Here is a 21,329-nt window from a genome sequence, read left to right as displayed (position 1 = left end):
TATTTTCCAATGACAACACTCATCTATGCGAGTACAGTTCCACCTTGAGCCAATACCCATGACTGTTGTCCTACACACTCCCATCGCCCATTCAATTGAGCGCTGTTGACCCTAAGTATGGGGATTGGTGCCAAGGGAAAATTTCCTGGGTCAGTTCTTCCAACCAAGACTATAAATCTTTATGGGAGCAAGTTGTCTAACTTCCGCTTATTCCTGAGCAGATGGTGGGTTTGAACCACCCACCCTGAGGCTCCAGTGAGCTCTTTCATTTCTGATTAACCTCATTTTTTGCATTAATTCAGGGTGGCTTTTGCCCCCAGGCTATTTGGTTCAGCTTTGTCTTGTTTTAAAATGAAGGGTGTGATTCAAGAGCATTTCTGAAACTTTTGGTCTTTGGAAAAGATTATTGATCGTTCTTTTTTTAAATTAAAACATTGTATTGGGGGCTCTTACAGGACTTATAACATTCTATACATCAGTTGTATCAATTATATTTGTATATATGCTGCCATCATCATTTTTTAAACAATCACTTTCTGCTTGAGCCCTTAGTATCAGCTTCTCTTTGTTCCCTCCCCCCCCAGATTATTAATCCTTCATAAATAAAAAGGACTATTGGTATCATGTTAGTGTTCTGTTGTTATTGCTGAAATCTTCGGGTCATCTATGGCATAGATGAATGCTTTGGGTCCCATGTGGAATAATTTGGCAAGAAAATGGTGGTCAATGATACAGGCCCATCCCACCGGAAACGGTCTTCATCTGTAACCTCTGGCTGTATACCCACAGACATATGAGGCCCCTGGTCTGACCAGTCAACTGGGACTAAACTTTTTCAAATCAGCGTACACAATTAAAATGACAGCATGGCTCGTGAAACAATCGCAAAAATCATGGGGAAACGTAGCTATGGCTGAGTCGGCTGCAAAAGGAAATTGCATTTTCTAAAAACCCGTTTTGCTGTGTTTACATATGAAATAATTCATTTATCGCCATTACGAAGGAAAACGACCTAAGCGACCAGTACCACCAGCTACGCGGGAGGAGCTTCAAAAAAAACACCCTTCATGTCCAAAATGGCATGTTTATTTCGCTTACGCGCGTTTTCACACTTTTTGACAAAAAAATCAGTTCGCGCCCGATTCAAGAGTAGGAGTTACGCGGCGTTTTCTTCTCACGCATCCGTCAACACGGCCGCGACCAATCACAGTCCGGGTGCTGACCCCATTGGCTGTCTATTCACCAATCCGAAGCGACGTCCCAGTCCTGCACGGCCGCAAGGACGGCATCACAACATTACGCGCGTCGCAGGCCCGCCTCCCGCCCCCGCCCTATTTACGTGCGTGCCAGCGCGCGCGTCCGCGGCTGGCCAATGGGAGCGCCGCTCGGGGGGCGCGCCCGCCGGAAAGCCCAGGCGTGCTCGCCCCCGCGCGCGTCGCCACGCCCCGCGGGCCGCCACCCGCGCCGGCCCCGCCCCGGTGCGTCCTCCTGCGGTCCCCGTCGGCCGCCGTAGCCGGAACTGCCGTGAGCGTGGTGGGCCGAACCCACGGGACTCTGACCGGCGGGAGTCCCGGGCGCCCGCCGCCCAGTCCGCCCCCCGCCGGTCCGCTGTGGGTACCAGTCCTGCGAGCGCCGCGTCTGAAGACAGGGGACCCGCTCGGAATCGCGGCCTCGCTCTTGCCGGCGCTCGTGGCTGGGCTGCCCGCCCTGGCCGGTGCTGCAGACGTCCGCCGGGCCGCGGGCGGGAGGCCCCCGGGGAACGGGGAAGCCAGCCAGCCGCGAGGCGTTGATGCAAAAGGTGACCGGGGAGCTCGGAGGGCCGACCGCCCTCGGCTTGTCTTGGCGCGCCCATTTTCCAGCCCGGAGGTGCCCTCAGCCAGCTGCCTGGCTGCTCCACGGGAGCCCCGAGTCCGTGCAGGCACCCCAGTGCACGCAGGGGGCTTTGTTGGGGCCGCTCGGGGCAGCTCCGTGCTCTTTGAGCTCGGCCAGAAATTTCCCTAAAAACGTGTCGATTTAGCTCTTCCTATCCCATAACGTGACGCAAGCTGCTGAGCTGCTGATGGAGGGTGAGATGGCGCCCACCTCCGTGGACGGCTAGGAAGGGTTTCAGGAAAAAGGATGTCCTTCCACCCTCCGGATTTTTTCGTCTGTGTTTTAGGGTTAAAGCCTCAGCCACGCCAATGTCCGGTGGATTCTGAAATTTAGCTTGTGTTCAGGCACACGGGCAGGTTTATTCTGTTGATTCTGACGGGTGTTTTCGCTTGGGTTCCAGGTTGGTTTGGGGGCAGGTCTGCTGTCATAGGTCCCTAGAAAGTGGAGCTGTCCGGACAATAATCCTGGGAAAGGCCCTTTGGGACATCTTCCTGTTTCTTGAGCAGAAATGGACAAATGGAGGGGGCTAATGAGACGTCCTAGGCGCTCACTTTGGGTGTTTTTGTGTGGGCTTACCTTGGACCGAGTTTTATCGATTTGTTTTTTTAGTCTCAGTAATTGAAGCTGTTCTGTGAATCAATTGAAACGAGGTACAAACTGCTCAGATCAATTCGTGGCAGAATACGCCAGACCAGTGTTACTCTAATGACTCCCCCCTACCCCCCTTTTTCAGATTGTTGCCCACGTTTTTTGTATTTCATTGCTGGTGTGCTTGCTTAGCTCTTGTTTTTCTTTTAAACGGACCGGCCCTCTTGAACTGTTGTGCTCTGGAAACCCGCACATTGTCGGTGTCGCGTGTTCATAGCTATAGAACCTGGTATATTGCTTTGATGGGCGTTGTTGGCTGTCACTTGCCTTTGCCTTCAAATGACCACGTTAGCAGATCTACCTCCAGGACGGCCAGCTTTGTTTACCCCGCACCCCCCACCTGCGTTCTGTGGTTGTTGTTGGTGACAGCATTTTACACGCGGCAGGCGATGGAGCGGATGCAGGGATTTTATTGATTGGTACCAAGAGTTTTGTACCACAACTCCTTTTTGCTCAGGGGCCTCACTCCCTCATGTCTGCAACCTGCTGGAAGCAACAGGCTCCTTTGTTGCTGCTACTGCAGCCTCTCAGCAGCCCCCAAACCCCACGCCCCGGGACGCAGGATTCCCAGAAACCCCGAGCTCACGGCCCCATTGCATTTCTGTTTTCAAGTCAGTGGACAGGCAGCCACAGGCCGCCCTGGTGCCCTTTCGACGGGCGGCCAGCCCGGACCTCTCTCTCCATCCCCGGGGGTCTGTCCAGGCCTTCCGCCTGCCCCGGGGCCGCCTCCGGGAGCCTCCCGGGGCCCCCGCGTGGGGCAGGTGCGCGGGCCCCCAGGAGCCCCGCGCCCTTTCCGAGGGGCGGGGAGGGGGTGGGGACGAGGCCCGAGGACTGGAGGGGCTGTCCGGCCGGGGCGGCCCAGGGCACTAGCCGGTCGCGCAGGCAGCCCTCGCGGCACCGAGGCCATGAGCTGCGTCCCCGCCGCCGGGTAGGTGCTCGGGCCCGAGCGGGACTGGGGCGGGCGCCAGGGCGCGGGGACGCGGGCCTCCGCCAGCGCCCGCCTCGCGCCCGCGCCCCGCCCGGCCGGACACTCCGGGCTTCCGAGGGAGCAGCGGACGGCCGCCGGGGTCCCGGGTCGGGAGCCGGGCGGCGCCGGCGTGCAGGTTTGCGGGCAGGCGGGCGGGCGGGCGGGCGGGCCGGGAGGGGGTTGGAACAAACAACGGCGGCCATGTTGAGAGGGAATTTGTGCGGCTAAAGTTGTCCCCGCGCCCCGGGCCTGCTGCTGCCCGCGGCCTGTCCCCTCCCGCCCAGGATGACAGTGAAGTTGGGAGACGGCGGCGGGGAGGACCGGCTCAAGAAGCTGGGCAAGCGCGCGGCCGATGAGGACTCCCTGGAAGGAGAGGGCGCCGGCGGAGGGGACGCGGCCGAGGAGACGAGCGGCACAAAGGAGGCTCAGCAGCCCCTCAGCAGCGGCAGTGCCGGCCGCCCGGGGCCCCCGGCCCCCTGCGCTCCGCAGGGCTCCCCCCAGGACCAGCACCACTTCCTCAGGTCAAGCGTGAGGCCACAGAGCAAGAGGCCCAGGAAGGACAACACATCCTGCGCAGGTGGTGGCAGTGGCAGCTCTGGGGCCCGGGCCAAAGGTAAGTGAGCCCCCAGCCCCACTCTCGGGGTGCCCCACTCAAATCCCTTTGGGGCCTGCAGCGGCCTCCCCCTCCTCCAGGCCCCTCCTGACACCATCCTGGGATCGCTGGCTCCCACTTAAATCTGTAAACCCCCCCACCATGGTCTCCCACTTTGGAGTGCCGGGGGCCCCTTCCTCCTTGCTGGAAGCTGACTCTCTGTATGTGTCTTGGCTTGAAGATGCGGAAAGTAAGCTTTCAGGAGACACGATGTTATATGGTGGTTATAGCGCTTGGCTGCCACTCGGAAAGTCAGTGGTTCGAGCCCACAGGCCACTCCATGGGAGACAGTTGACACCGCCTGCTTCCTTCAAGGTTGTTGGGTGCTGCTGAGTCCAGCTCGCGGTGCCCCTCCGTCTGCACAGCAGAAGGAAGCAGGCCAGCATCTGGGCCGGCCTCACAATTGTTCTTGTGCTGGGGCCCATCGATGCAGCCACCGTGTCCATCCATCTTCTGGAAAGTCTTCCTCATTTTTGCCACCCTGCTGCTTTCCCAAGCACGCTGTCTTTCTCCAGGGCCTGGTCTCACCTGACAACATGTCCAAAGTACGCGAGACAAGGTCTCATAAAGATTACTGCCCGGCACACCCAAGGGAGTCCAGCCCGCTCTGCCCTCTACGGTCCCCGTGTGTCAGAATCCACTTAATGGCTGTGGGTTTGCTTGGGCCGGCCTCGTGGATTCCTATGGGCTGGGTTTGTTCCCCCCTTGCGAAAGAGAAGGGTCATTTCGTGCTGTGTGCCATGCTTTTGCAGTGGGCGGTAGTTGGTAAAGGGAGAGGGGAAATACCTGCGGAGTGTCTTTCCCGGAAATCCAAGAGCACGGGAGCCATCAGGGTGGGCGAGACAGCCAGTAGTGCTTGTCCTTGTACGCTGAGGTGACAGGAACGGGGCTGCTTCCTGGCTGCCCCTCCAGAAGCTTCTTTTCCCCTCGTGACTTCAAGGAGACAGTTCTGCCCTCTTTCCGATGTCACCGAGCCTGCAGTGTGTGTCACTAGTAAAAATAACACACTTCCCAGTGAACCTCAGCAGGGGCAAAAACAACCAAACAACTTTCACCTGGTTCCCTGGCAAGTAGCTGTCTGAGTGAGGTTGGAGAGTCCTGGTTCTGGAGTCCTGGAGTGGTGGGCCACACAGCTGCTCCTTTCAGCTCCTGGAATGGCGGTGTTCCTAGCTTCTTTCAGAAAGGGGGCTTTTGAAATGCGGCAGGCCCTCCGGAAGGAGTTACACCTGGCCCCACAGGAGGTCACCCTGCTCTGGCTGAGAAGGAAGCTCCTTTTTTTTTTTTTCCCCCCCTCCATCAAAAGTTGCTGCATTCCTGGCCACAGCACATCCCTGCAGGACCCTGGGGGCTTCCAGGGATGTAGTTGGTTTCCAGCTTCAGAGCAGTAGACCAAGTGGGGTCCTACAGGGTCCCTTTGTCCCAACTGCTGGCTGGGTTTGAAACCTGCTCTTGCATTAGATGAGGTGTTCTTACCTGTGACACGGGGACAGGTGTGGTGCTGAAATGAAACTGTCGACATGACAGTCGTCTCGAGGAGAGGGGCTCTGTGGGCCGCTGCACTCGCCCTGGCTAAGCCTGGCTCTCACAGTGCTCTTGTTCCTGGGCTCCGTGTGGGGCACGGAGCACCGGTCAACACTAGTGTGTGGATAAATCGGCAAGACGTGTGCTCATTAGAATGGGTGTTCTCAAATTTGTGAGTGAGGATTATTTGAAACATGGAAGCAGCGGAGCTGAAATGTGAATGCTCTCGGGAGTGGACAACGAGGTCCCTAAGAACTCGGCAAGCACCCAGCCTCCTCTCTCGGCTGTCCCTCCTCACAGGCCTCCTGGGTCCAGTGGATATAGCTCCCAGTGCCCACATCTCCTTGTGCCGCACAGCAGCCCCTGTGCCATCCTGGCTGGCTTGAGCTGGCCCCAGGAGCTCTAGCCCCCTGTGGATACACTTCCCAGAGGAACATCTTCCCAGCGAGGAGGACTGGCCGGCCAGGAAGCTGATCGAACTGGCGCCTGGAAAGGTTTCCCTGTGAAGATGCCCTGGTTTTCGTGAAGCTCAACAGAAAGACAGCCCCTGGGCCTCCTGCTGGTGGGTGACAAGTGTCCGTCGGATACTAGCGTCTGTTGGGCTGGGCGGAAAGCCTTGCTGCGGATCTGGAGAACGCAATGGAGGAGAGCCCTCCGCGTTCAGCCTTCTCCCACCCCATGGCATGACATCTTTCCACAGACGGATAAACTTGTCGAGTCCAAGGAAAAGTCTGGGACACTGTGAATGCCTGCCTGTCCAGTCAGTAAGAGAGTGGTGACTAGGATTGCGCGCACATGTCCGGGTACCGGCGTTGCTGTTGCCGGCTTTTACATGGGTACAGAGGGAAGTTTGTGTTTAAGTCCTGCATGCCTGGAGCTCAGGGGACCCGCTGGATAATGGAGGGACACCCCTCGGGCAACCCACAAGTGGAACCCAGAGTTACAGAGACTGAATCCGAGACCCTATGCCTGTGCCCACTGGACCACCTGGTGCCCTTGGGCACACTGGCAAATGACCCATCTCCTGGAGCCCCAGCTGGCCTGTCTGATGCACCTGGGAGCCCCTTCGTGTTGTGAGAAGACGGGTCCTGAATGATCACAGCTGCTGCCTCTGGCCTTTGGGAGACTGGTGCCTGTTGGGCAGTGCTGACGCAGGAGCCGGGAGGCCCGCAGAGCGGCCATTCGCCTGGTGGCTCGTGGGGCTGTGTGACAAACAAGCACTGGGCTCCTGTCGAGGAGGTGGTGACGAGGACCAGCCCTTACACAGTCCCAGCTGAAAAGTCCTGCGCTGGGATGGGTCGTGGTGACGCTGCCATGGCAGGAAGGCGGCGTTGGGGTGGGTGGGTGGGAGTTGTGTCTACGGCTGGGGACCTCTGAATGGCCCTCATCTCGCAGGTGATGGTGTGTGGCATCCACTTCTCGTCTCTTCCTGGGGCCACCCTGCTGCCCTCTGTGGCGGACACCTGTGCTATCCTGGGACCACACCACAGGGCCCTGGCTCTCAGGTCCCTCCTGCCACATCTAACGAGTTGGTGAGGTTTTAGGAGGTTTGGCACCGTGAGCAGGAGACGGAAGCTGGTGTGGAGCAAGGCGCTTACTCCCACTGACCCTGCTCAGCGTACGGCTGCACACCCCAACCCAGGGCCATGCAGCCAGACCGCTTGACGTGGCTGGGACTCTGCGGCCAAGGCAAGGCGCCGCGCTGGGGAGCAGTGTGAACACAGGTTCTCGGCCAGTTATTTCGTGTAGGACTGGACAAACTGCCTCAGGTGTGCAGACAGAGGTATGCACACACAAGGAGTCCTCGTAGGATCCCAACAGTTCAGAACTGGGCCGCAAGCTGACAGCATCCAGCAGTGGCCTCGGAGTAGACTAGGTGATCTGAGGGCCCTGTCATCTGCACACATTGAGTCACGGTGAGCTGGACTGGGACAGACGACAGCCTACAGGACTCCCACTTCCTGGGGTGCAGCAGGTCTTCATCTGGATGATGCCGCAGTAGGAAGAGCAGTGATGCAACAAACGACCTTGATAACGGAGTCCAGGGAGCGAGCAGGATGCTTCCCTACGTGGGCTGGCCTCTGGCACCCCCCCACTGCAGTGATGGAATTGACCCTGTTGTGTCTCGCACAGGAGCAATACGCTTTCTGTGGCCGCTGAGGACTTGGGATACAGCCAGTGTGGCCGCGGGTCTGCTTCTCTGCTCGGTTTGCGTGAACACGGGCCCCGGTGATCTGCTCACCTGGAGGCTGGTGTCACAGATGACAGACCTGGCTCTCTGCTCCTGGCCACTGTGGGGGGGCTGCCCGTCTGGGCCATCGCAGATGGGATTTCCGAGTGTCCGATCACACTGTTAGGGGAAGCCAGCCGGAGCCGGCCTGATGTGCCAAGAACAGGAGGCAGCCCCAAGGCCGCCTCTGCTCCCGCGTGCCCTTTTGTGGATAGCTCACCCGGCCAGCAGGGTGCAGACTCGGACGCACTGTGAGTGGCGAGCACATCTCTTCCACCGTGTCTACGCTGCCGGCGGGGAGCCGGTTTTTGCTTTCTTGTATGTAGTCTGTGTGAGAGTCCACACCCCTGGGTGCACGTTGTGTTCTGTGCCGTGGAGTAGTGTGCAGTGAGTTTGGGGTTTGGGCCTTGGCCATTACCTTGAGTCTTTGGTTTTTTCTTCACTCTCCTTTGCTCCGGACTGGGAGAGACGCTATGCAGCTTAGCATCTCACATGGCTACGCACAGGCGTCTAAGACCCCGGTAGCTGCTCACCGAAGCACAGCATGCAACCTTGTCTTTGGACTCTGGCCGAGGTAGAGACGTCGATTTTCCACGTGTTTTTCTGGAGGGCCTTTGTGGTGTGTGTGGACCCGAGTGAGCTCAGCGGTCTGTCCCCTGAGCGGGCTGCGAAGAAGGCGGCGCAGGTCATTGGGTATTGCATGCCACAGAGACCATGTGAGCTCACGAGTGCTCTTGCTGGGCCTCCCAGGAAGTACATTCCACCGGGAAAGCCTTCCGTGGTCAGTGGGTGGTCTGGATGTGCCTGGCATACACTGGCTCAGGCACTGTTGTCTTGTCATTGTGTGTTTGCCCTGAGATCCTCACGGTCGGGGCTTCCTCTCCGTTTTATGATCTTGAAAAGTGTCTAGTGCAGTGGCTGTCACAGGGTGAGTCCCGAGTGCTTCCTGCTCTCTCCCCCGAGGAAGGCGGGGCGTGCTGGGGTAGGGCATAAAAACGCCCTATCAGTGACCTTGGACTCTTGCTTTCTCCTAGAGTTTTTAGACCTCGCTGTTTAATGTATTAACTTCCCCCTCTCGGCCCTGTTTTCAGACTTGGTGGGAGGGTGGGAACCGATGCTTTCGGAGAAACTTCCAGTTGTCCAATCACTCTGAGCACCCGGCTTCTGAAGCCGCACGTTGATCAAGTGTGCTTTTTCTCAAGAATCTAACTTAAAGAGAAATAAAGAAAAAGACTCAGAGGCATCCATTGATGTGCACTCTCCACAGACCAGGTGGTTACATGCCCCTGGGCCTGAGGTGAAAGTGGAGACGGCAGAGGGACATCGCGAGTGGAGAGGGGACTATGTGCTCTGTGACTCCCAACCCCCTGAGAGGCCCAGCCAAGACCAGGGTGCCTGGCAGTTCCTTATGGCTGGAAGCCCCCTGCAAATCGGCAAGGTTGTCACTGTCTCTCACTCGCCCTGTCCTTGAGGAGATGCCCACTCATGGTGACCCTGCAAGACAGGGGAGGACGGCCCCTCTCCCGGGAGTGGAAAGCTCTGTCTTTCTCGCATGGAGTGGCTGGTGGTTTTGAACTGCTGACCCTAACACATGACCAGTGCACCCCAGGTCACCCATGTCGTCAATGCAAAATGCTGCTAGCAGGAAAGTCAGGAAGTAAGGGGGTGAGTAAAGTAGGGGTCAGTGAAGCAAGGGAGCCCCTCAGTGAGGCCGACTGACTCCAGCCACAGCAGAGCGCTCAAACAGCCCCCTGTCCTGGGGACGGCACAGGGCGAGGCAGCGCCTCTCTGTTGGGTGTGTGTTGTCCTGACGTGGAGCCAGCGCTGCGGTGGCGGTGGCTGCAGCTGCATTCTGAGGCCTGGCTAATGCAGGGTGGTCTGCAGCCCCGTCTTCTGCACTTCACGCCTCCACTTGCTTGTTGAGAAGAAGCCATGGATTATTTCCACCAAAACCTGGCTTGAAGGAGAACCCCTTCCCCACCTATTGCCATCTCGTCGGCTGCGATGCGCAGTGACCACATGTATATGCCGTGGTCCCCTGGAGATGGCTTTCCCTTCTTGGAAGAACGGGCCCCTGAGCCTGCTGTGTGACTAGTGTGTGGCTACGCAGCCCCTCACCCCACAGCCCATGCATCAGCAGGGTTTGGTTCCCTCCTCTCGCCACTGAGCCACCTTGCCTGATCGTGGGGTCCCAGGGCCAGCCTGCGAGGTGAGGGCTGCTCAGAGCCCCGTCCCCGAGGCACTCACACAGTGTGTTGCTTTCTCCCCAAGGAGCCGACGGCGGGGGAGCGGCGTCGGGAAACGGGCCGGGGGCTGCCCCGGCTGCTCCTGCAGGCGGCTCGAGGCCCTCCTCTCGGAGCTTGGGATCTTCAGGGGCCGAGAAGGAGGAAGGCAAGAAGGTTCGGCGCCAGTGGGAGTCCTGGAGCACGGAGGACAAGAACACTTTCTTTGAGGGCCTGTACGAGGTGAGGGGGGGTTGGGGGGGTGACAGCTGCTCACTGATGGCCACTGCTTTGCCTAGGTCATCACGCTTGGCGTGTGCTCCTGCGATTGGTTGGTTCAACCACTGAGACCTTGAACATGGCCAGGGCGCTGGGCGCCTCGACCCATTTGTACTGTGCTTATGCCGTTGTCCCAGTTGCCCCAGATGTGGCCGCTGGGCACCTCTTCAGGGTAACTCCTGCATCTCCTCTCTGTGTTCCCCTTGTTCACTTCCCTGGCTGGTACCGCAGGGTCATCAGGTCTCCCTCAGGGAGCCAGGCCCCCTGGCTGCCGGTCTGCCTGACTCCTGCCACGGCACTCATGCTGGCTTACGGACAGACCCTGGGAAGACCCTGATGCGCCACCCTGCCTTTGCCCAAAGCACTGGGCGCAGCCCCCATGGGAGCAGCGGGAGCAGTTTCTGTGCGTGCCTCTAAGTAGCAGGGCACCGAGCAGCTCCTTGCTCCACGGTGAAGGGGGCTGTGCTCAGCGATCCTCATTGGCTCCAGGAGCAGTGCCGTGGCCGCACTTCTGGGGGCTCAATCCCGGGCGCTGTCTTTGAAGAGGGATCGACCCACTGTTGCCCAGTGGGGGCACTCTGCAGCCCACCAGGGGCCGCCCTCGTTCACAGCGGCAATTAACCAACAGGTTTGAACTGGTCTGGAACCCCGTCTGGTGGTGTGACCCGTCACTAAGGCTGACGGTGAGGCACCGGTCCAGACGGCCAGTGTCTGCAGGCCCCTGCATTCCCGAGCCCACTCCATTCTCCGTAGAGCCTGAGCCTTGTGCCCGGTGCGCACGGGCCGTGAGGGACGTTGCCCCCCCTCCATGCTGTCTGACGCAGGCTGTGTCTGCTTCCAGCACGGCAAGGACTTTGAGGCGATCCAGAACAACATTGCCCTGAAGTACAGGAAGAAGGGCAAGCCCACGAGCATGGTGAAGAACAAGGAGCAGGTCCGCCACTTCTACTACCGCACCTGGCACAAGATCACCAAGTACATCGACTTCGACAATGGTGAGTGCTGCCAGTGAGCGGGGGCGTGGGCTGGTGGTCCGCCCTCCGCCCCACTCTGCCTGGCCCCACGCAAGACTTGCTGGCTGCCCCTGGTGACTCTGGTCACGGGCATCTCCCTGGAGGCTGCTTGCTACCTCTGGTGGTCTTCCCTCGACACGGTCCCGTGTTTGGGGATGTCTGCAGGGGCTGTGTCCTGCTCTGCTGTGGCAGCAGGGTCTGGCTGTGGGCCTGGTGGCAGGTGTGAGGTAAATACTGGTAGGACCTCGATGATGGTTTGCCCACCTTGGGTCCTCTGAGATCCCAGGCTTGTGTCGTCCCCGCCCTCATCCATGTCACCAGCTCGCTGTGGATTCCCAGCCCCAGGCCGTCCCTGCTGGTGGTGGGCTCTGTCACCAGCGTTTGCTCCTGCTTCCCCCTGGGAGCAGAGGTGCCAGTGAGTCCTAGCTCTCTGCCTGCTGCCGTGCCTCAACCCTCTGCCACCCGTCTTTTTCTTACACACACACACACACACACACACACACACACACACACACACACAAAGGGACTTTACATGTGCAGTTTGTGATGCCTTTTCATACACTCTTGTCCTCACACACAGACATGCAGGTGCTCACATGTGCCACTGCCCACACAGCACACACACGTACTCACACACACACACACACACACATGCACAGGCACTCACACGTGCACACACGCAGGCACACAGACACGTGCACACGCTCTCATGCACTCACAGACACGTGTGGGCGCTCAAGCACACACACTCTCATGCACTCGGACACACGTGCGCACGTGCACACACAGGGAATGTCAGGCTCTGAAGTGAGGGGAACGGAGGAAGACGGGGACTAGTGTGGCACGGAAGCCGTGCCGCCCTGGTGTCCCTGGGCTTCCCACGTCTAGAGTGAAAATCTCAAGGCCATCGTGGCTGGGGCTCCTGGAGGCTACGGGAGCCGGAGGCCTCTGAGTGGTCCCAGGGGCCCAGGCCCCATCCTACTCTGCTGGCAGGAGACATGTCCAAGTGACCCCAGGCAGCAGCTGGCCTGCCTGACAGCCCGTCCGAAGTCTCCACAGCACGGCCGCACGTGGCTAGTTGGTGCTTGATTGTGTGGCCACATTTAGCCACACGAAGGCTGGCACAGGCTCCGTCTCTGCATTGCCTTCCTCAACCAGGTGGGGCTGGGTAGGCGGCCCCTGAAGGAGAAGGGGGGAGACTGGCTAGGGTGAGAGTGCTCTGCCCCGCCCCCACCTCTGGTCAGCACTGCGGCTGGTGCGTCGGGTCAGAGAGGTAAGAGATGGGTGAGGTGGGGGTGATGGTCTGAATCCTTGGTGAGGTTGTAAGGCGACGGGAGGCGGGCAGAGGCCTGAAGAGCTGTGTGGAGGGAGGGGTCCAGGGGTGGGTGCGTCCTGCCTCCCCCACCTCCTGGATGAAACCCAGCGCTGGTGCCCTTCCTCCCCAGCAGACCTCTGTCCGCTCCGCCCGTCAGGCGGTTCCCAGCTCACGCTCACGCCTCCTCTTGAGTACTGCACAGGTCGCACTGGGCGCGTCTGACCAGCCTCCCGACCTGCTCTCTCTGCAGTGTTCTCCCGAGGGCTGAAGAAGTCGTCCCAGGAGCTCTACGGGCTCATCTGCTACGGCGAGCTGCGCAAGAAGATCGGGGGCTGTGAGTACTCCCTGCGCGCCCGCCGCCTTCCCTGCCCTGGCTGCTCTGCCGCTCCACGCAGCTGGGCACACTGCCCATGTGCGCCCACACACACTTAGTATTACCTACTTGTGTATCTGTGAGATACAAACATGTCAGACCCAAAGCCCTCCATGCCGCCCTGAGACGGGATGGGGATAGGGATGGGTGTGGGGAGGTGCTGTCAGGTGAGAGCCGACCGCGGTTCAGCATGTAGCAAGCAGGCCCTGAGCTCTTACCCAAGGTGCCCCTGTGATCAGGCGGGCCCTGCAGTCAGATCCCACGACAGCCCCTTGGTCTCTGTCTGCATGTGCTGGTGGTCCAGGCCTGTGCTTTGTAATGCCTCCCCCACATGGGACTTGCCCCGATGGGTCCCTCATGAGCTTGTGTCCTGTAAACGCTTTGGCACTTGACCTCTGGGGGTGGGGGGTCCACCTCCTGCTGGGCCACCCGGGTGACCCCAGAATTCCATCTTCCAGTTAGTTGCACAGTGACTTTGGTGCAAAAGGCACCTGCCCTGTGAGGCTTCTGCCGCAGTGGGCAGTGGGCAGGCAGTAGCTTGTCTGCTGGTCACTTAGTGGACTGTTCTGGGTTACTAACTGAAAGCTTAGGAGTTCAGTTCCACCCAGTGACCCCAGGGAGAAAGGGCTGCAATTGGCTCTCATTCAGAGATCCCTAGGGAGCGCACAGTTCCACCCTGGAACCCTGGGATGACTCGAGGGCCTGTGTCCGGCCTGGTGAGGTCCTCTGGGGGTGTGGTCTCTGCAGAGCTAGGCAGATAGCTAGGCAGATGAGCACCTGCAGGGGAGTGAGTTGGAGAGAAGGCAGAGCCTGTGCAGGTGAGGGGCTGCAGCATGGAAAGGGGCACCTGAAATCGAATGACCACTTGCCATGAGTGTTTGGAACCCCTCGTACTGCCAAGCAGAGGTGTCTCTCCAGCGAGGTTGGGTCCTGCCTGGGGGCGGGGTGGGCGTGGGTTATTTCTGTAGGGCCATGGCCCCCCAGTGTCTGGGTGCTAACCTCTGACTCTGTCCCACTGGAAGGCATGGACGACAAGAATGCCACGAAGCTGAACGAGCTCATCCAGGCTGGGTAAGTGACGTCAACACCAGGCCCCTTCTCCCCCTAGTGCTGGCATGCGGGCCTGCTGCTCCTCCTGCAGGACAGGCCAGCAAGCTCACAGTGAGAGGCTTCTGTCCTGGGGCTGGAAGGGGTCTTGCTGGGGACCAGTCTGTGCAAGCTCGATCCAACCCCAGGATCCTCTTTCCCTTTCCAAGCATTTCACTCTGTCTATCCCGCTGACCTCTCAGTTCATGCAGAGGGTCTCAGGTTCCACCCTGTGAGAAACTGTTGACACCCGAGACTTTCTCTGTGCCTTTTGGTAACTGGTGGATGGGTTGGTATAAACCCCAGACGTGGTGCCCTGATGGGGACTGGAGCAGCCCTAGAGCACCTTGCCCCATGCCAGGGCACAGTGGGATGTCTGAGCCTGTACAGCGGGAGCGAGGCTTTGTTAGTGGATTTTGCAAACTTGGGCATCCAAGCCTCAGAAGACAGGACGGCTGCCACCCAGACAGACATCTGTCAGGCAGTAGTATTTCCTAGTTTTCCAGGCCCTGCCCTGACTCCTCATTGACTGAGTACTGTGGGCTTAAGGCTTTCCCGGAATGTTCAACTACTTCTTTGATTTAAAGTCTGTCCTTCGGGGAAGATCTGGTTCAAGTTAGACCCATCCCCATCTCTGGGTTCTAGTGATCATCACATCAGCTATCAATTTGACTCAGGGTACTTAGTAACTTTTTGGCCTTTTATTCCTGAAATTGCTGGACATTTGGGGATTGATTTCTCACATCCCAGCCCCTCCCACTTCCTCAAGGTCCTCTCCAGCTCCTACTTCCTCCTTTTGTTCCCAGCCCCTCCCACTTCCTCACCATCCTTCCCAGCTCTCTTCCCATTTCCTCACCTTTGTTCCTAGCTCTCTTCCCACTTCCTCATGGTCCTCCTCAGTCCCTTCCACTTCACCTCTATTTCCCAGCTTTTCCCACAAGGTCCTTCCCAGCTCCAACTCCTCCCACCACGTGCTCAGGGTCCTTCCCAGCCTTTCCCTGTTTGACTAGCTCCTCCTACTTCCTTAAGGCCACCCCCCCCCCAGTCTCAGGGATCTTAAGGGAGGTTGAGCCCCGCTCACTGACACCTCCTGTGTGTGACATGCTCCTGGGTGTGGGGCCCTTCAGGCCAGCCTTAGAAGCCGTGGCTGTGAACAGACAGGACAGTTGGGATGGATTCCATTTGAGATGGTCCTCATTCTGGTTTTCAATTCTGGACAGCAGTTTTTTAAGAATAACTGTTTCTTAAAAATTGTGTTTTAATCATTTTATTGGGGGCTCTGACAGCTCTTATCACAACCCATACCTCCATCCCATTGTGTGAAGCACATTTGTTGCCATCGTCACTTTCACAACATTTTCTTTCTACTTGAGCCGTTTGTATCAGCTCCTCATTTTTTCCCACCCGCCATCTGTCATGAACCCTTGATAATTTATAAATTATTACTAAGTTTTTCATGCCTTACACTCACCGATGTCACCCACTTTTCTGCTGTCCGACCCCCCTAGAGTAACAGTTTTTACAGGAATTTGTCCCTGTTCCCGTGCCTGTATGTCCGCCCTCTGGGCTGAGTGACCTGCCCCCCACCCCGGCCTGGTGGCCTGTCTCGTCTCGGTGTCTGTTGTGTGGAGCTCCGAGGAGCTGCGACTCAAAGTGCTGGGACATGCAGGACCCCGCGTCCTGCCTGGCACCTGAGTCCTTCCTTGTCTGTGGCCTTGGGCTTACAGGGCCTGCGGTGACCTGTGAGGCTGGAGTGAGGACCCTTGGATGGAGCTGGCACACTTGGCCACAGTCCCTCTCCTCTGCCAGCTCTCTGTTAGGGCCAGCTGCTGTCCCCAGGCCTGACCTGTCCTTACTCCACTTCCCCCAGGGCCACCACGGTCCGATACAGAGGCCGGAACCTGCGCATCAAGGCCCCCATGTGTCGAGCCCTGAAGAAGCTGTGTGACCCGGATGGTAGGTCCAGGGTGGCGGGGAGTGGGCTGAGGCGGAGGGTGGGGTATCTGCTGCCTTAGCGCACACTCACCCATGGCCAGTTAGGTGCGCACACGGTGGCTGGCTGTGTCGGGCTTCTCCAGAACCAGACTCCCACCTCTCCTCTTGACTGCTCCATCCTAAGAGCAGTGTGCCCACTCCTGAGGGGACCCCCCTCTCCCACACAGGCCTGAGCGACGAGGAGGACCAGAAGCCTGTGAGGCTGCCCCTCAAGGTGCCCGTGGAGCTGCAGCCTCGCAACAACCACGCGTGGGCTCGAGTGCAGAGCCTCGCCCAGAACCCGCGGCTCAGGTGACAGTCAGGCCTGTGCACTGGGCAGGGTGGGCTTGGGGGTCGAGGTTGTGCTGTATGGTGCCTTCAGTTCCCGGTGGGTGGGCTGAGTGCATGAGACCCCTGGGCCGCTGCCTCCCCGATCAGGCAGGTGTGCGGCTTGGCGCCAGACCAAGGCCAGGATTGGTCTGTCCCTGTGTCCTGCCAGATCTCCCTCATGGGCCCCACGAGGCGCTGACAGATGGGTGATGGGTTCACCTTGCTAAGGGCCTGTTGTTTAGGGCTCCTGGCCTCCCCTGGGCACACAGGGCTACTGCCCTTCTCTTAGCTGGATAGGGCTGTCTGTGGACCCCGCCCGAGCTGCCCCTCTCTGCAGGATGATCGTGGAGCTGCACCGCAAGGTCTCCAGCCTCCTCGAGTTCCTGAAGCAGAAGTGGGCACTCCACGAAGTGCGCGTCGTATCCTTTCCTTGGGCGCTGCCCACAGTCCCCCAGGAGCGGGCATTGGAAGGAGGCCCGGCTTCCCCTTGGAACCTCCCTTGCCACTTGCTGAGCGGTGGAGGCAGGGCTGACCTATAGCCTTCTCTGATTTGTGGTCAGAGGGCAGTGTCCAGGCACCAGCTTCCCCAGGCCACAACTCCAGCTGCTGGCCAGGGGCGACGCCCAGTGGGTGCCCTGAGCCTTGAGGCTGGGGTGGGGGATCTGAGCCCGCAGTGCAGTCCTTGACAGTGTCTGCAGCGCAAGACGTTGGAGGAGCGGCAGATGCAGGAGCCCTGCGATGCCCTGGCCGAGCAGGGGCGTGCCCAGGAGAGCTTGACCCTGCATTTGTTCCCCGGGGAGAACTGCACGGTGACGCCGCTGCCGGGTGTGGCTCGCGTGGTGCACTCCAAGGCCTTCTGTACCGTGCACTGGCAGGAGAGCGGCCGCTGCAGGCAGAGCGCCCGTGACGCCCACGCGCTGCCGCCCGCCCAGATTCTGGGCATCCAGAGTGGCCAGGGCACAGCCCGTGGTCAGGTCAAGTGCCCCCGGGGCACGGGCGAGGGCAAGGCCAGTGGGCGGCCTCCCCCGACGGCCGACGCCTCGCAGAGCTCCGGGGAGAGCTCCCCTGAGAGTGTCCCCGGGGAGGGCGCCACCCCAGGCCTGAGCAGCCCTGGTGCTCCTGATAGACCTCCCGGCCCGGACAGCCTCTCCTGCGCACCAGGTCCTGTGTCTGCAGAGCCGTGCGTCTGCGGCCAGCCCCCGGACCTGAGCGAGGAGCTCTCCCTGCTCGACCCCTTCCCCCGCTACATCAAGTCCTGCCAGCACCTCATCATCCCCGACAGGTGCCGCTGTGCTGACTCGGGGGGCGGGGATGAGCCCCCTCCCCCTGAGGGCCACACCTCCCCTGAGCCCCCCACCCCCAGTGCCCCAGAGGCCATGGACCTGGTTCGGGACCTATCCCCACACCAGCTGGAACACCCCCTGAGCCAGGGCCCAGGGTTGCCACCTGATAGCAGCGGTGGCGTCGGCCGTGGTGGCAGCAGCAGCAGCAGTGCCAAAGACCCGGTTGAGGTGCCCACTGAGGAGCCAGCTGAGAAGGGCAGCACACCGGACGCCATGCCCCCCCAGGGGCAGCCCACGAGCCGGCTGGCCCAGCAAGTGCGCGAAGAGGGCTGGAACCTGCAGACGTCCGAGAGCCTCACGCTGGCCGAGGTCTACCTCATGCTGGGCAAGCCCACCAAGCTGCAGCTGGAGTACGACTGGCTCGCGGAGCAGAGCCCCAGCCCACCGGCTGAGCCTGCTGCCCGCCACAAGCAGCGCCTCCTGAGCTGCCTCCTAAAGCTCATCGCCACCGAGGTCAGCTCTGAACTGGGGCATGAGGCCGCACCAGGCCCTGTGTGACCCACAGCTCCCAGGGGCTTCCTTAGGCTCTCTGCAGACCCCTTCCATCTCCATGAGTCTGTGGACCCTTCCCAGGGCCTGCTCTTGCCAGCCTGGTGGCTCTATACGAGTGACAGCAGGGTGGTTGGCAGGGGGCTCAGAAAGTAAAGTACAGCCAGGAGTGAGGTCAGAGAGACTGAGAAACCTTCAGGGGAGACCCCCAGGTTAGAACAGGCAGGGGGAAGGAGGGGCGGGATCTGAGGAGATGAGAAGGGGTTGCAGGCTGTGTGAAGTCACTCCATCAGCCAGAGCCTGGTGTCCAGTGAGCACCAAGGCAGAGAGGTCAGTGGGTGTGGCTGAGCCAAACCCCTCCCATCCCCCCAGGACAGTGAAGTCACCGGGGTGAGGACAGAGGGGTGGCAAGTGAGGCAGCCCCCGAGTGGGTCATGTGGGTGGTGGCACTGTGGCTGCTCTGTTCTGAGTCATTCTGTGCTCGCTCGCCCCCACGCTCTGTTCCCTCAGCTCTCACGTCCCCCTCCCCATTACTGGGAGACTGCCCGGAGCAGGCTCCTCTAAGCTTGAGCATGTTCCGCTAGGTTCCCGACGTGAACGCCGCCTCCACAGCCTCTGCAAAGCCAGTCCAGGAGGAGCAGCCACTGCCCCCTGCCGGGAAGGTGGTGGCCGTCAGCTCGAGGAGCCCCCGCTGTGCCCGTGGCAAGGCCTTCTCTCCACATGCCACACCCTCCTCAGGTGAGCCGCCACCGGCTTCTGACTCCTGAAGGAAGGGCCCTCGGCAGGTCACGGGGTAAAAGGAGGCGGTGGTGTCTAGTTACCCCCCGTGTGTCTCAGCTGTTGGCCAGGCAGTACCCTGCCTCCTTAGAGCCAGGTGACGGCCATGCGCACGTCACCTGAGGGGATGGACATCCATTCTGTCCACTGCATGAACAGGGCCCTTGGTGCCAGCCACGTGTCCCCTCTCCTGCTGAGGGGCCAGGCATGTGGAAGAGTGGGTGCGTGGCTCTGCCTGGGCTGACTGAGGGCGAGCATGGGGGGGACTAGGCCTGGCACAGGGGTTCAGCAGCGCCTCCACAGCTAGATTGAAGTACCAGCACCCTGCCAGCCTCCAGCTGGCTCTGGGCACGTCTGTGCAGCCCGGCCTGCGAGTGCTCTGGGAGGAGTGCTGTGGGCAGCGGGCCACTCTTCCCGACACTCCTTGCTATCTGAGCCCCTTGTTGCCAAATGTTCTTCGGGTCCCTCTGGAGGGGCAGTTGTAACTGTCCTTCATTGGGTCCTGTCCACTCATGGACACAGTGACCTTCTCTGGCCCTGGGGTGGGATCAGCTCATTGTCGACAGGGCATACAGCCCTGAGTGCTGAGCGTGCTCTGCCTCCCTGTGCTGGGACCGCTCAGTGCCCGTGAGTGGAGGAGACATGGACCCCACGTCCTGAGCAGAGGCGTGCTCTGGGCGACAGCTCACACCTGTCACAGCTTGTTCTCTGGTCTCCCTGAGGATGGAGAGGGGTCTCGGAATCATGATTGAAGAGGTCGTCTTGATGGGTGGCTGGCTGGTTGTACGTCTTTTTTTCTTCTGTTTCAGTCTGGGCCGCTGTTTTCTCTAATTCTCTGTTCTCTCTCTAAATTAAAAGTGCTCACAGACTGTCTTAGTGCAGGGCTTCAACTTAGCCATTTATCACACGAGCAGACACTCCCAGAAATACCTCAGACTCGTTACTCATCTTACTTTGAATGACTCGTCCATTCAGAAACCTTTTACCCTTGCCAATTTTTTGTGACCTTCACAGCCCCGTACGGGGTCCCGACGCACAGTTTAGCAAGTGTTTTGGTGGTTGCTTGGGAAGCACTGGGCTAGCTGTGTGGTACCGCCATAGCAAATGCCTTCACCAAGCACATTGGTTCTCACGCGTCGGCATGCCAGGTGCCTGGGTTTAGGCCACTGGGTCTTGGTGAAAGCTAGCTCTCTGTGGGCTCTGGAGGTAGACCCTCACCTCCTTTCAGCGTCTGTGAGCTCCATGGCCCTTTGGAGACCTCAGTGTGTCCTGGCCTCAGTCATCCCCTGGGTCTATGAGGTTCTCAGCACAGGGAGCAGTGAGGGGTCCTCTCAATAAGTGCCCTCTTTTCTGAATAGGTTGAAGTAGGAGTCTACAAATTGACCTGTGGCCCAGTCCAGTCTGCCTCCTGCTTTTTGGAAATAAGCTTTATTGGCACACAGCCCCCAGCATTGTTGGACTTGTTGCCCAGAGCTGCTTGTGTGTCTCAGTTGCAGAGCCCACCAAGGCCTGGAGCTCCACCCTCGCTGGCGGTCTTGAGGGGCCTTGCAGTGGTGGATGTCTGATGGTGCTGCTGCCCTTCCACTGAGGGAGGGGTCTGCTCTTGGTGGGTGGCGCCATCCTTGTCAGCGTGTTGTTGTGGATACGCACAGCGGAGCCTGTGCCAGCCCGACCAGTTGTGTGTGTACACGCGTGGAGTTGGCGGCTCTCCTGCGCTTCCCGTGCACACAGACGCGCTGTCCCCGGGCTCCTGGCCGTCCATCCACAGTGTTCCGCAGACCTACCTTCCTTTGCTGTCAGAAGACAGATGTCAGGGTTGCCTTTGGTTTAAGGTATAAAGACTCTGGTTTTTGGTATAAGATGTAAAGTTTCAGGGGTTTATCCTCCTGCCTCGCTGGCTACAGGATATCTGGATTCCAAAGAAAGATCCTTTCATGGACTGAGGTACAGGAGTCCCTTTCATGACTGAAGAAGCTTCTCCGCTGCCGTGAACCGGCATGCTAACGGCTCGCCCTGCCTCTCCCCGTACCCCAGGTCTAAGGAACCCCCCAAGGCCCCTCCTGGTGGCTGGCCCACCCAGCACGGGGAGCAGTGATGCTGACGGGGCCCTCTTCGCCGTCCCCACGACTCTGCCACCCAACAGCCGGCACGGGAAGCTCTTCTCACCCAGCAAGGAGGCTGAGCTGACCTTCCGCCAGCACCTGAACTCGGTCAGCGTGAGTGCCAGCCCACGCCCCA

General features: G+C 59.6%; 1 protein-coding gene across 3 annotated transcripts in view; it reads left to right on the top strand.

Moving 5' to 3' along the window:
* The first annotated feature begins 1,508 nt into the window (after positions 1 to 1,508).
* CRAMP1 (cramped chromatin regulator 1) overlaps positions 1,509 to 21,329 on the top strand; it is a 28,812-nt gene continuing 8,991 nt past the window's right edge. Inside the window, exons 1-12 of one of the 3 annotated variants that reach the window (XM_075564505.1) lie at positions 1,509 to 1,798; positions 3,772 to 4,100; positions 10,162 to 10,355; positions 11,233 to 11,386; positions 12,970 to 13,053; positions 14,115 to 14,163; positions 16,049 to 16,134; positions 16,341 to 16,464; positions 16,820 to 16,901; positions 17,181 to 18,278; positions 18,899 to 19,052; positions 21,126 to 21,307. In XM_075564505.1, the coding sequence (XP_075420620.1) occupies positions 3,773 to 4,100; positions 10,162 to 10,355; positions 11,233 to 11,386; positions 12,970 to 13,053; positions 14,115 to 14,163; positions 16,049 to 16,134; positions 16,341 to 16,464; positions 16,820 to 16,901; positions 17,181 to 18,278; positions 18,899 to 19,052; positions 21,126 to 21,307 (2,535 nt within the window). In that variant the 5' untranslated portion in view covers positions 1,509 to 1,798; position 3,772. Of the gene's footprint in view, positions 1,799 to 1,818; positions 3,624 to 3,771; positions 4,101 to 10,161; positions 10,356 to 11,232; positions 11,387 to 12,969; positions 13,054 to 14,114; positions 14,164 to 16,048; positions 16,135 to 16,340; positions 16,465 to 16,819; positions 16,902 to 17,180; positions 18,279 to 18,898; positions 19,053 to 21,125; positions 21,308 to 21,329 lie in introns of those variants that run through there. The other 2 variants (XM_075564508.1, XM_075564507.1) reach the window with 2 other exon arrangements.

Source organism: Tenrec ecaudatus, chromosome 12 (assembly GCF_050624435.1).
Source record: "Tenrec ecaudatus isolate mTenEca1 chromosome 12, mTenEca1.hap1, whole genome shotgun sequence".
NCBI classification, from domain to species: Eukaryota; Metazoa; Chordata; class Mammalia; order Afrosoricida; family Tenrecidae; genus Tenrec; species Tenrec ecaudatus.
Note: the sequence above shows the minus strand (reverse complement) of the source record. Positions and strands in the feature narration are given on the sequence as shown.